This window comes from Aptenodytes patagonicus, chromosome 3 (assembly GCF_965638725.1).
Source record: "Aptenodytes patagonicus chromosome 3, bAptPat1.pri.cur, whole genome shotgun sequence".
NCBI lineage: Eukaryota > Metazoa > Chordata > Aves > Sphenisciformes > Spheniscidae > Aptenodytes > Aptenodytes patagonicus.
In genome coordinates, this window is record NC_134951.1 from 130,593,429 (window position 1) to 130,608,254 (window position 14,826).

General features: G+C 36.0%; 1 protein-coding gene across 2 annotated transcripts in view; it reads left to right on the forward strand.

Annotated features, from left to right (window-relative positions):
- The window catches only part of PSME4 (proteasome activator subunit 4), a 70,192-nt gene that overhangs the window by 19,948 nt on the left and 35,418 nt on the right, over window positions 1-14,826 (forward strand). The window contains exons 8-20 of one of the 2 annotated variants that reach the window (XM_076335214.1): window positions 255-377; window positions 806-898; window positions 1,808-2,073; window positions 3,632-3,818; window positions 4,507-4,596; window positions 6,368-6,432; window positions 6,529-6,679; window positions 8,302-8,400; window positions 8,800-8,869; window positions 9,322-9,389; window positions 9,957-10,172; window positions 12,213-12,370; window positions 14,538-14,633. In XM_076335214.1, coding sequence (XP_076191329.1) covers window positions 255-377; window positions 806-898; window positions 1,808-2,073; window positions 3,632-3,818; window positions 4,507-4,596; window positions 6,368-6,432; window positions 6,529-6,679; window positions 8,302-8,400; window positions 8,800-8,869; window positions 9,322-9,389; window positions 9,957-10,172; window positions 12,213-12,370; window positions 14,538-14,633 — 1,682 coding nt within the window. The remainder of the gene's footprint in view (window positions 1-254; window positions 378-805; window positions 899-1,807; window positions 2,074-3,631; window positions 3,819-4,506; window positions 4,597-6,367; window positions 6,433-6,528; window positions 6,680-8,301; window positions 8,401-8,799; window positions 8,870-9,321; window positions 9,390-9,956; window positions 10,173-12,212; window positions 12,371-14,537; window positions 14,634-14,826) is intronic. The other variant, XM_076335215.1, reaches the window with a different exon arrangement.

Sequence of the window (14,826 nt, forward strand, 5' to 3'; positions counted from 1 at the left end):
ATTACTGTACAAGTACTGTCTGATTGTATAACTAATCCCATGTTCTTATGGAAATGGCCCTTAAAGATATTCTTTTGCTAAATCGTATGTATGACCTTTGAATCTTTCAGCTTATGGATTTCTTTTTTTAAAGATGTTTGTAGCAGTTATATTGTTTAAAAAAAAAAAAAAAACAAAATGAAACCACCAAACACCTTTTGATTAGAAAATTAATTTATGCCAGTTTTTTATGTTTTTTCTTTTCTTTTTTTCAGATTTTTACCAGAATTTTGAGGAGTTTAAATCTTCCGGTGGGAAGCAATCAAGTTGTTGTTCCAAGATTCTTAACAAATGCTTATGATGTAGGACATGCGGTAATGTGGATCACAGCCATGATGGTTAGTAACTTTTTCATAAAGTGAAACAGAAACTAATGCAAAGCTTTAAGCAAGTATGTATTTAATGTTTGTTCCGTTTAGCTCACTGCAGGAGCGTGGTTTTAGGCTTTTGCCCAAGGTTTGTTTTTGAAGTACATTGTTTCACTGTCAGTTTGGAATGTGGATGGAAAGGTTTGTTTCACAGCCACTGTCTGTGGCATTCTGGAAATGAAACAAGTGCCACTGTGGATACACACTTGGGACCTGCTGAACAACTGGATGACTCTTTTAGGGTGAACCTCATTAGATCAGATGGAGACAACTTGCTACTTAGTGCTGATCTGAGGGTGGGGAAGGGAGAGAATTTGCTCACTTGTACCTCGTACTACTGTGTTACCCGTTCATTTTAACTTATTCCGTGTAATAAAGTTCTGGTTTGTTTTTTACAGGGTGGACCAAGTAAATTAGTGCAGAAGCACTTGTCTGGATTGTTCAATAGCATTGCCTCTTTTTACCATCCTTCAAATAATGGGCGCTGGCTGGTGAGTTTTTTGCATGTCGACAGTCACTTTGGCTGTCATTTCAACGGTCAAACCTGTCAAATCAAACATGTTGATAGATGCACTATGTGCTCCGACAGCCAGATTGTCTTTTGGTTGTATAACATTCTGAGGCTTTAATTTGCAAGATATGTGATTGTACTGTCATTCAAATCATACTTTTATTCTGATGTCAGGACCACAGCTAATGGGAGTATTCTTCAAACATCTAACCGAGTGCAGTTTAGAAGTCCAGAACTAGACATCTAATTCATATATAGCTAGGAAAAAGAAGTCAGCACTTTAGAGGGTGATATACAGCATGAGTATTACTTGGGTGACATAGCTTTCATATTACTGACCTACTGTCTCCAAGTTGGCAAAATCTAGTTTTGATTAACCAAAGCAAAAAATATTTTTAATGCGTATCTAGTTTGATAAAGCATAACTTTTTGATGGTGTAGCTAGTGGAGTCTTCTGCTAGAGAATGTAAGAACCTCCCTGTGATAGCTGGTAGAGAGTACAGATTGAAATAGCAAGACTGGTCAAAGCGATGCCAAAGGAGCTGACTTGTTCTAGAATAGGATATTTGCTTACATGTGAATGTGCAGAGAATGCTCTCAAATATGTCCCAGTTACTGGTAAGTAATCTTGATTCTTGACTATATCCTTTGTGTGTATTTTTCATGATTTTTTAAATCAATAGGTATAGTGCTGGCAGCGTAACTGTTAATATCTTGGGAACTGAATTTTAATGATAAATTGTGACGTTGTATTTTAGAGCTTTTCTGAGTTTTCTTTTATTGTAGTGTAATTTCAAGATATGGCCTTATTAATTGTCTGTTGTACGCTTAGCAGCTCAGATTCTGCTACTGCCAAGTAATTGAATAGCATTTCTTGTATATTCAACAGAACAAACTAATGAAACTACTTCAGAGGTTACCCAGTGGTGTTGTCAGAAGGCTGCATCGTGAGCGCTACAAGAAAATGACTTGGTTAACTCCTGTGCCTGATAGTCATAAACTTACTGATCAGGATGTTACAGACTTTGTAGAATGCATTATTCAACCCGTTCTTCTGGCTATGTTTAGTAAAACTGGAAGCCTGGAGGCTGCACAAGCCCTGCAGAACCTTGCACTGATGCGTCCTGAATTAGTAATTCCACCTGTACTTGAGAAGTAAGTTCTGCAGAAACATTATAACTTCCCTGTTCCCTTCCCAACAAATAAATACATAAAGCAGTCATATGAAATGATAAGCAATTTCCTTGCTGCGAATGAATGCTTGCAGTGAGAGGAGCTGCTAATACACACCCCGAGCAATCACCTGGGTCAGGATAGGGAGTGAGGGAGGACTTTTTTTGTTTTATTTGTTTTGGTTTTTTTAAACATCTGGCAAATGGAATAGTTCTAGGAGCTGTTCATAGCTTGTGCAATATAGGGTGGTTCTCAGGTGGTTTGCATTTCTGTTAGCATTTTGTATCAGATAGTGGGTGGATCAGTTGAAAAAAAAAAAAGACTTTGTACCCTTTGTTCATGAGCCACCTTGTACTTTCTCTCTAGCGTTCAATTGGGCCAAATAGAAATGATGGTATCGCGTGTTTGTGTAGTGATGAGTGTATGTTTTATATGTCTGTTTTGTGTCAAGAGTATGTTACAGTTACAGATTGTTTAAAATTACTTCTGACTTCATAAGGAAATCACTAAAGTACGTGCCCATGTAAAATACTTAGTTTGTACTATTACTAATGCCTTGGTGCCTCAAATTCCAGAAAAAAAAATGTATCTCTTTCCTGCCCCAATGAAAAGCTTTCCCTCCGATGCAGTCTTTTGTACTTTAACAACTCATATTGTAAAAACAGTGGAGAAATGAGTTTATCCTGAAGAGCCCTTCCCGAGTTCCATACCTTCCTGACTCAACTGTTTGTAAAAACTTGATAAATCTGCTCTTATATGAAAACATTTCAAGCGTAACAGTTCTAAGGACAGCAATGGACGCCCGTATTGGGTATGACTACTTTTTCCGTTTTGAGAGCAGACTGAACGTCTGCTCAGTAGTTCAAACTATCACTGGTATGTTTGCCTTGGCTGCAGTTCCGAATTCATTTTGTTGAGTAGATGTAGGTCCTTTGTGCTTTGGATGACGTAGGGCAAGGGTAGCACTATGACTCTTGTTTGAACTGTAGGTTGTTGATAACAGTAGGAAGTGTTACGCAGTTCGCTAAAGAGTACATAGTGTAAAAAAAGGTTTAAAAATCACAGTAACTTAACAGTTTTTTATAAAAAAGATATGGACTTTAATGTAACATTAAGTAATATATCCCTTATCTATTTAGAGGCAGTCAAGGCAAGTTTTCATGCTTGCCACAAGAACCTTACACTTTTAAGTACACAGCTTGCATTAGCTTAAAGGTCAAACACGAAAATCATCATAGCTTTGAATCTAGGAGCCCATGCAGTTACTAATTCCTATGCTGCAACTGCTAACAAATTATTTAATCCTGAATTTGTTGTGAATGGGACTGGTCAAATGAAAGGAACATTTTCTAATAGAGCAATGTTAAGTCCATTGGGAAAAGATTAGAAAAAAAATTTGGAACCATTGATTAGCTTGAATTTTTCTTGCGGAAATTTTATACCCTTTCTGTAGAAAATAACATGTGCAATCCACTTTTATTTTCTTTGAAGACTTTAGAAACGTTATTGTTCCTAATATTACTGCTCTTAAACTTTATAGAACGTATCCTGCACTTGAGACGTTGACAGAACCTCATCAGCTCACAGCTACTTTAAGCTGTGTAATTGGAGTAGCTCGTAGTCTGGTGTCTGGGGGGAAGTGGTTTCCTGAAGGTCCAACACACATGCTACCTCTACTGATGAGAGCATTGCCTGGGGTGGATCCAAATGACTTCAGCAAATGTATGGTGAGTGTGTAAATCTTACCTTTTTTTAGAAGATAGTTAGCCAACTAGTTTACTCCGAAAGCTTTTTTTATATTCCTGTGAAAGCAAGTAACTCATGTTTCCAGAAGCTCTTAGCCTGATTTTGTTCCTGCACAATTTTATTTGTAAAAAGTTATTATTACAAGCCTCTAACTTACGGTAATGCTTTTGGCTTGTCGGACAATGCCAAGTGAATCTTTAGATTCAGATTGTGATAAGAATTGTACTGACTTTTTGGGCAGCTCTAAAAAACAAGATAAAATAGATGTTCCAAAGCTCCTAGCAAATATTCCTGGTCTTTTAAGATCAATAAGAAGACCTTTATCACTAAGTTTTCATTAAATTTGGCCCTAAAAGCTCACATCTTCAGAATTCATATTAATTGACTATTCAAACAATGTAAACATTATAGGGTTTTTGTAACTTTAAAGTTCAGCACAAAATAAGTGTTACTTTACTCAGAAAATTGAGGGGGGTTTGCACAGTACCGACTGATAAGTTTTATATATGAAATCAGAGATAACTATTGAAGTTTTGGGGTGGGAGAATTAGGCTCTGGAATTTTTTTAGTGTAATGGTTTGCTTTAGCTCCAATACCTTAATTGCAAAAGCTTTTTAATGTGTAGAATACAGTAACGCTTATTAAAGAGCTGTTTGCAACTCTCAACAGATTACATTCCAGTTCATTGCAACGTTTTCTACTTTGGTGCCTTTAGTAGATTGTTCATCTGTATTGCAAGAAAGAGATGATCTTTCAGAGGTAAGGGTGCTGTGCAGTTATGAAAACAAAACTATAACCTAGTTTCCAATTTAATTTCTAGCAATGTAATAATCTCTTCAGAACTGTAACAGGTTTGCTACTCTCTTTTTGCATACGTAAAACCACATTAAACAAAAATGCAACAAAAAAACTAAGATGTGGATCATGTTTGCTTCCGGTCAGTGTGGTAGAGCTGACAGCAGCATGCAGACTGGCCATGTATTCTTAGCATTGCTTCTTAGTGATAGGTTGTTGTACAGATAATGTTAAATTCAAACAGTTTAATATTTTTATGTCAACTTACACTATAGAGGGCCTTGTGCAGCTAATTTGACCCTGAGCTTGCCCTGCTTTGAGTAGGAGGTTGGACTACGTGGTCTCCAGAGGTCCCTCGCCATCTAAATTTTTCTGAGTCTAATAAAATAGCAGCTTTGTTACCATTAAATTTTTGAAACTTCTTGTCACCATAAAACATTAAGGTAACAATAAAGAATAATAGAAAAAAGCAGATGACTACAGTGGTGCTGTAAGATGCATATACATAATTTCTAGTTCAAAACTAGTCCAGCGAGGTAAAAGGTAACTAATCAATTGTCTGGGAGACTCTGGAAGTATTTTGGTCTCCTGTTGTTGAAAACTTTCTATGTGTTTTAAAAAAAAAAAAAAAAACCAACCACCAGAAAACTGTATTTATTTTTCAAAAAACTAATGCGCTCTAACTTTTCAGGGCTGTTTTCCTCCTATGGGAAATAATTTCAAAACACTTGCACGTCTTTAAAGTGTTCCTGCAGTCATGCTTCTCTTATCTGATTAAGATTCTATTGCTTTCTCCTCAGATGCTTGTTAATCTCTTCCAATCAAGAGATAATAACATCATTAGACAGTGAGCCTCATCTCCCCCTTCTGTGTTTTATCCTTTGCTGCCCCTTTGTTATTAGACATGGTCACCTCACCTGTTTGCTGCTTTGGAGTGCTGTTTGTATTCATCTCTAGATTTAGAGCTCCTTGCACTCCATTTCTCCAGCATTGTTCTAATACTTTGTCCTTTTCTTTTCCACATAGCAAAAAATACAGGAGAGAATGGGAAATAGTTTTTCTGTTTCTCTGCTTATCACTAGGCTTTTGATTTTGCTTTTGATACAGCAGTTCAAGCACAGATAGTGAAGCTGTATCTGGCATATTACAAGTGAGGCAGCAGCAGTAGTGTCCGCTACGGTAGTTGCAACTGCCATGTAAAATGTCTCATCCACTGCTAGAAGACTCTTCTTGTAGCTCTGAGAACAGCTAGTAGCTACAGATTGCACAGATTCTGAATGCTCAGCTACTGGAAGAAGGTTAATTTCATTGCCCCAGAGCTGCAGCACTCAAAAATTAACAGAGGAGTTTGTATGCTGAACGTTAAATATAAGTATGTCAGCAGAGCCAAGTCTGCCACCACAGCTGCCACTCACTGACCTCCTGCTGAAAAGGAGGATCGGTAGTAAGGCCAAAGATTGTATCTATGGAGGCAGACCTGACTTCACCCTGAGAGGTTATCTGGCTAGACATCAAGGCCAGGAAATTTGGTAAGACAGTGTAAGGAAAAATGTAGTAATTCGTTTCATGTAGTGTACTCAAGACTATTCAAACTTTGATGGGAGATGCACTGTAGTCTATATAATTTAAAAATTGGAAGTGTTTTTGAAGTAGTTAATATAGGAAATAAACTTTACATTATGTTTCCTTAAGAAAAGCCAACCTTTTCTGCTTCTTTTGCGTCGGAAAACTGTAGGTGGAAAGAGAATTGTGCTCTGCAACTGCTGAATTTGAGGATTTTGTACTACAGTTTATGGATAGGTAAGTAAGCTAAGGATAGGTGAAAGCTTGGAATGAAGAACTTAATAAAACTTTCAAATTTCACTTACTAAAACCATACTTATTGTATTTGTGTAGATGTTTTGGACTTATAGAGAGCAGCACACTAGAACAAACCAGAGAGGAGACTGAAACTGAGAAAATGACTCATCTAGAGAGTCTAGTGGAATTAGGTCTGTCTTCTACTTTCAGTACAATCCTTACTCAGTGCTCAAAGGATATCTTTAAGGTATGTAGAACACGGGCTTTCCATCTAACTTTAAGAGGCTTAATTTTCTATTGTGAATGACAGGTGCATTCAGATTCTGCCTTCCTTCATTGTCCTGTTGTGAACTTTCACGTTTAACCGAGGAAAGGGCTGGGGCCGGGGGGAAGTTTAGTACTTCATGTCAATTTGCTTTATGATTTTATGTACATCAATACAGAGCTCTTAGGTTCTTGATGCTCTCTTAGGAGAAATCATTCTAACAGCTTATTTTATCACTTTATCGTTACGATTTTTTTCATGTCTTCTGATGGTAATGCTAACCTACCCCATCCCCTGCTTTCCTTTTCTCTCCCTCTCCTTACCACTTCGTCGTCAGCTGGGCAAAAGAAGCTGTTCAAGGAGCCTTGTGGCTAATGGGATCAGAAAATTATCTGCATTAAAATAACTCTGAGGGAAGGGGGTGGAGAATCCATGTTGTTACACGGACAGATTCTTTCCTTGCTGGTTGGGTTAAAACACTTTAATCTGTTTACATTATATTAATTATGTATTTGGAGATGTTAGGTTTTGTACGTTTTGAACCATTGCACTGAACACTTTAGTATGATTTTGTCTGGAATCTTTTGGTTAATGTAAGTCCTAAGTTAATTCCTTGTTGTCATTAAATATTTAATTTGTATTTTTCCTGATTGTTCATTATTAATCGCATGCAATCTACACTGTATATAGTTCAGCTTGCCTTGCAAGGTATTGGATGGTAATAAGCTTCTTCAAAATATGTTGGCCACTTAAATAGTTGATAGTTAATTCCCTATTTATTTGTTAACTAAGGGATGTTCTGGCTTTACATCAATTTCACATGTGAAAGAGCATAGTTTTCCTTTCAGAGGACTGTGACTTATTCAGGGAAAACTGTTTTTCTGTGTAGTTTCTCAGAAGCACCCTAAGCTTATGTTAGTCAACAAGATTTATCTGACCTCCTTTCTTCCCCAAGTGAATATTTTAGAAGTGTCTCCAATCTCCAGCTGAAGGCAGTGTCCCATTATGTCACCAGTTAAAGCACTCACTGTGTTTGTTTTTAAACTCTTGGGGGTGGGGAATATAGACCTTCCTGTAATTGAATTATATTAATGATAGAGGATGCTCTCATGTATTTTCCAGTTACAAGTGTGTTACTGTAACTGAGTGTTGCAATAAATAAGAACGAAAAAGTGAAAATCTGCAAACTGAAACTATTTTGACAAACCTTTTGTCATTGCTACTTCTGTAGCAGCTTTTATTCTTCAGTAGTTGTACAATTAAACATAGGTGTTACATAGCGTGCAAGTCAGGTGCACTGGTAACATTTAGGATTTTTTTCCTGAGCAGTTACTATTCACATAAATTTTTAATCTTTCTATTCTATAATATTGTCAACTTTAATTATGAGAGTCGTTACATTTTACTCAGCTTTCAGCATTCTACAGAACTGCTTTCTCTGTGTCTCTATTATGATTTTTTTAAAGTGAATCATGTTTCCAGTCTTCTGTTTTAGAAGAATACAATATTATGTACAGATGCTGCCTTCTGTGTAACATGAAGCATTTGATGCTACCTAGTTTAAAAAAAAAAAGTAACCTCCATCTTCTTGGACTCATTTTTAGGTTGCCTTGGAGAAGGTCTTTAACTTTGCTGTTTCAAATATATTTGAGACGAGAGTTGCTGGTCGAATGGTTGCCGATATGTGCCGAGCTGCAGTAAAAGTGAGAGAAAACACTCTGATTTCACTTGATCTTTAGTTTAAAAAAAAAAACCCAAAACCTAAAGCCAATACTATTACCTTTTCTTATGCAAGATCTTTAATTTTTCTTGTAAATACAGGTGGTTCCTAATATTGTGTATTCTAAAACTGGATGGTTGCATATAGCAATATTTCAAGAGGTTAATTCACAAGTATTTTTTGTTGCATATATGTTAAATTTAATATAGGTTTTATTGAATGTTTAAAAATCGTGACATCAGTCTGACTCTAGATTGAATTGGAGTTGAGATACAGTCTACCTTCTTTTTCAATAATATTGTTAGAAGATTTTTATCAATGTGTGCGCTGAGTTCCATAAGGTGTCTTTTTTAAAATGGGCTATTTATGATGCTGTTTCCAGTGCCGCCCTGAGGAATCCTTGAAGCTGTTTGTACCACATTGCTGCAATGTTATAACTCACCTCACAGTCAGTAAGTTTATAAGATTTCTAATGTTGTTTGCTTCAGTTTGGGTTGAGTTTTGTTAAACATAAAAATAATATTTAAAACTTCTGTGTGTTTTCCCAACTTCATTTCAATGATGGAAAATTAATTCTGTCCATTATTTCGTCTAAACAACCAATCCAACAACTATTTATGTGTAATTGCAAGACGGAATTCTATCAAGCTGCAAGAGCATGCTTCTTTAAAATGTGGCAGTTTAAAATGTCTCCAGACATTCCTCTATTCCTCAAAAAGCATTCAAGATGTTAAATTAGCTAAAGTAACTTCCAGTTGGACGTGGGTGCAATAGGAGTTGGAAGGTTGCAATAGAAGGGTTGGGAGTAAACTTCTGGGATGCAAGCATCTGATTTATGATTTAGCTTGTTGAGAAAACTTGACTGTAGCGTAGTTACAGCAGTGCTTATCGCTTGTTCCTCTAGATGATGATGTATTACATGATGAAGAACTAGATAAGGAGCTACTTTGGAATCTTCAGCTTTTATCAGAGGTATTGCAAAGAATGTTCTCCCCATGCATGTATATCATTGAATCCTGTAATGCCCCTGGAAGGAGAAATATTAAAACTTCCACTGTTAAAACAAAGTAGATGTTGTATGAATGACACTGCATAACTTCTTTTTCTTACCTGATTTTAAATGGGACATAAGTGACTGCTGTTTGAAGGAAATAAACATATGGTGTGTTTGTTGAAAAAAATTAAAGCATTTAATACAAACAATTATTGAGGGGTAGAGAGGGAAGAGGGATACATGCAGGGAAAAACGTAAGATGCTTTTGTTAAAGATACATCTTTTTTAAATGAATCTGAGTATTGCTAGCAAATTTTGAACGGCATCAAGAAGCAATGTATATCACAGTTCTTATGTGTTACTTAAACTTTTCCAACAGCAGTAGAAGTGGTAGTTCATGTGCAAGTTCAGCCTTGAACTTGAATTCAGTGTGACGTACAGAACGAAACCTGGTACAGGATCGGTTGAGCAGTGTAATCCTCTCTTTAGTCCTCTAGAACAAAATCAGTTATGTTTACCTTTGAAATGTTTGTCTTTCCTATTAGATCACTCGAGTGGATGGAAAGAAGTTGCTACCGTACAGGGAGCAGCTTGGGAAGATACTGCAGCGAACCCTACATTTAACCTGTAAGCAGGGTTACATTCTGTCTTGTAACCTACTGCACCATCTTCTTCGTTCTGCTACACTTATCTACCCCACAGAGTACTGCAGTGTGCCAGGTGGCTTTGACAAGCCTCTTTCTGAATACTTTCCTATCAAGGCAAGGATTTTCATTTATTTAGGATTAGAGGATTTGACTTTCTTTTTTAAAAAACAATCATACACGATATTATTTGTTTTTATTTGGAGATTTCTGAACATAGGTAGCAGCAATGGAAAGTGTAATTGAAAGATGCTTTGGGCTTTGAAATGTATAGCAAATTACAAGTTAATTATATTGATAGCAAAAAATGAATACTGACTGTTGTTTTGAATAGTTTTATAGCATGGCATATTAGTGTTTTATGATGTGTGTTTTACAATGATTGCATGACTACAATAAGATAATACAAAACAAGAGTGCCTGCTCATGTTTCTTAATCTTGTAATATATGATGCATTTAATTGAGACCCGGCTATCATGAAGTACAGTGGCATAAACAGTTAAGTTTAGGGTTTAGCAGGAGAATTTTGCTGTTCACTTTAACTTAAATATCCAGTTATAGGAAGCATTGTTGCACTGGGACAAACTTAGTCTTTCATCTGCTTTTGTGGGTGAGAGCTGCAGCCTTTCCTTGTTCCTCTTCATATAAATGTGGTTATCAGATATAACAAGTAATGGTGAGTGCATGGAAAAACAAGTACATCTGTGCAAAACAGCTGCAAGAAAGGAGATACGGTATTTTACAGGTAGGCGGAATAACAAATGAACAATGATTCTACACCGAGCTTGAGAGAAAATGAAAGTAGAAGTGGCAATATTAAAAATTACTGAACTGTCAAAAGTGATATGCTAGTCTGCTGGTAAGACTTTGAGGTCAATTCATCAGTATTACAGGTGAACAGTGCAGCAGTTTTCAGCTAGCCTGTTTGAATAGGAAACTGCATTTTGCTGAAAAGTGTTCTTTTACATAACTTTACAACTGCAGATAATCTAATGCTTGTTACTGAAAGCTAGTACAGTTTTATAAACTGATGGGAACATCTAGTTAGGCCAGATACTCATTTAAAAACAAACAAAAAAATCTTAATTAAATGACCCAACACAAAAATAGAATTATTTTTTTAAATTCCTCCTTTGAATTTGAAAACATTCACAATTACTTTGCTGTTCCATACATCAACGGCTACTTTAGAAAGTGTGTTTTATATCAACTCTTAATTGCCATCAACAGCTTGAGTTTGTCACTTACATGCTTCCTACCCTGCCCCAGTGTAAAACTGCAGTTCTGTCACTTTCTCAAGTAATATTCACAGAGGACTAGCCTGCTCTTCCAAGGAAGAGAAGTAATAGCAGGCTACATTGAGTAAGTGTATTACTGTAGTTCTCTGTACTTTTTGTCCAGTCAGATCAGTCAGGCATTTTAAGAACAAATGGTGAAGTTTTGAAATATTACATTACCATGTAAAATTGAACAACGATGGGAAATGGTAAGTGAAGACTGCAAAGGCCTATCTATTAATTAATATAGTCCGAAGCACGGACTTCATGTTTGAATATGGACTAGTAATAAATATTGACCTTTTTCTCCGAGTACTCAAGTGGTGTTAATTCTACAGCAAGTCTGAGCTCTTTGTAAGCCAAAATATAAAAAGTTGTCTGTTACGGGATCACCTAGCGTTGTATGGAAAGTGCAACTTAAAATTTAGCTTTCTTTTTTTATTTTTAAAATGAAAGTACTAAGTTTTCTGATTGTGGTTCAAAACTGAAAAGGAGTATTATTAAATGGGCTAGCTTCTTTATGTTCTCTATAGGAGTATCAAAAGTCTGAGTTGTACTTAAGAATATTTCTGAATTTGTATCCAGCCAAAGGAATAACAAAATTGTACTTGAATTAGACCAGTACAGTCCTTTGCCTTTTAATCCTTTCAGGTATGTGTTATTTTCCAGGTACATGTAGATGTTTTGGTAGGTTTGGGATTTCTATTTGGTTTTATTGTGTTCTTGGTTTTTTTTTTCCTGGAATTGTCAGGATAACTGCTTTACAGCAGCAGCTAGTTCATGTGTTTGGGGTTTTTTAGTAATATTAAATGCTAATTTTTTTAAAAAGAATATTTGTTTCATAGTTTGGTTAATATGGAATGTCTTTATTTACTGTAGGACTGGGGTAAACCAGGTGACCTGTGGAACTTGGACATCCAGTGGCATGTTCCTTCATCTGAGGAAATAAACTTCGCTTTTTATTTGCTGGATACTTTTCTTCAGCCTGAGCTCACCAGACTGGAGCACTATGCGACTGGAAAACTAGAAATGTCCAGGTTAGTGGTGCTACGTAGTACGGAGAAGGTACATTTATCCACTCGTGTCTGTTTTAAGTAAGTATTGCCAATCATACTGGCACTATAAAAATTAAGGAGTAAAATACTATAATGTTACACTCTCTTGGATGTTATTCCAAGTATCTTTCCAAGATTTTTAATTCTTAAGAGTACGTGTAGCTTGGAAGTGCATTTCATAAAATGGATAACACATTATTTTGAACAGAATTGCTCTTTAAAAACAAAAATAATCTTGAGACACTTTATGTTGGTATAAAGACTTTTCTGTTCCGGATTTTTTTTTTAATACATACCACAAATTATGTTCCCATTTAACTGTAGACAGCAATAAAAAAAGCTCTTCCTCTAGACTCTTAGCCTGTACGTTGGCACATCCATTTGTGTTCCTAAACTATGAAGTGGAACACAGAACTGATTTGGCTTGGAAATCTGCCTCTCTCCACTTCTTCCGACGAGTGAAAGGTACATAGTGTGTCCCTGCAAAAAGTGGCAGTGTTGAAACTGAGGAGGCAGTGCAGAGTCAGTGGCATAACAAACAGTAATGGAGGCAAGAATTGCCCAATCTTGTTAAACTCTGTTAGTGTGAAACCATGGCTTCGTAAGGATAGTTTCCTAAGCACGAGATAATCATGAGTTTAGTGTGTGCTAAAGCATTTGCAAGTATCAAATAGCTGAAGCTGTTTACAAGCGTTAATCTCGAGCATTCTTTATTCCTCGTGTTAAACCTTCATGTCCTTGAAGCTATATATACTCAATTGATGTTCATAGCATGTGACGTTATACCTCGTGCTGTAAAGTGCAGCCCTACATGAAGCAGGGCATGGTGTATCAGACTCCCAAATATTTTTGTCTGACCAAGTTCCCACTTTATTTTTAATCTGAAAAAGGCAATATACGCTTGACAAATCAATGCCACCGAACTGCAATCAGAAAGTATACTTAGACTAAAAGAAGAAAGGATATGCTTCCTATTTAAGTCTTTGGTTTATTTGTATGTTTGTTTATTTGGTTTTTTTTTTTCTTTTCTCTTTAACACCTTGTATGTAAAGATGTTAATTTATAACAGAATTGGACTTTGATTTGGTCGGGGCTTCACTGTGCTACCTAATAGAAATAAGTGGTGGTGATTTGGGAGAATGTAGCCAAGTGTGTGAATTGCAAATTAAATTGGAAGGCAAGATAGCAAAGCTGCAAGAGTAGAGAATGCCATTAGTTGCTGAGGGAGTCACAGCTGTGAATAAATGGGATACTAGGTGAGCCTGCTGTTGCTTTGAATTGCAGTATTTCTGGAGCTTGAATTCTTGTGAAATTTTCTTTTTTGTTGTTGTTGTCCCCCAGTATTCCATGAAGTAATAATTGGAAATCAAACATTTGTTTTTTAATGTATTTAGGAGCTCCAGAATAAGATGAAGTGAAAAACTCTAACAGCCTTTGTTGAACAGACCTATTTAGAGAGTTGATATGTAATGCATGAGTAGGAAGAGCTCTTTGGTTAGGGAACCTCGTAAGAGGGCTGAAAGGGTTATTTTACAAATCAGAGCTGCTTACCACAAAGATGAGAACAAAGGGCAAAATTTGTAACTGTATACCTAATGCTACTACTTTAGATGAGACAGCTTTAAAAAGAATTCCTTAATTCTCTAAAGTAACACAGAAAAAGGTAAGTTGTTCACATTGTTGCATTATAATTTATCTTCAGACTGTAAAATATTCACTCATAAAGAAGGAATTCCCTCATCCTACTCATGGTGGGAAGGACTTTTCTTGGCCTTGGGGTGGAGAGTTATTTCATGGGTTTTATTTAATTTAGATAAAATTCTTCAAAACAATTTTTTGGGGTTAAGCTGTCTGTTTTGAGATTAGTTTATCTCATTATACTGATGTTTCCTTCACTGTTTCAGAATGTAAAATCTCCAAAAATCTCCAAAACAAGTTTTTTGGAAAACCAAGTGGAATGTTGGAGTTCTGTAATAGAATTAGGTTGGATCAAAAAATGATTGATTTCTGTAGTGCTCCCTCTTGTGTTTAGAAGTGATATAGCTAAAGAAAAGGGCTTTTATAAAACTTCACCCAAAAATACAGGTTTTTATTTGTATGTTTTCAAGCATTTAACAGATAAGTAATCGCGTTTTCTTCTTTGTTTAAGAGATGATGTGCAGCAGTGTCTTGCTATAGTGCATAACTGCTTGATTGGTTCTGGGAACGTTCTGCCTCCTCTAAAAGGAGAAAGGGTGGCTCATCTGTAAGTAAAATTTATTTTTATATCACAAACATTCTTAGCAGTTACATTCATACTGTTTTTTAGTGCTTATTGCTATTATCACACAACTGCTTCTAGTGGGTATTTTTAAGGAACTCATACTAGTATAAAGATACAGAAATTTGAAATAGTGACTTACAGAAACACTTGAGTACTTAAAACATGAGAGAATAAG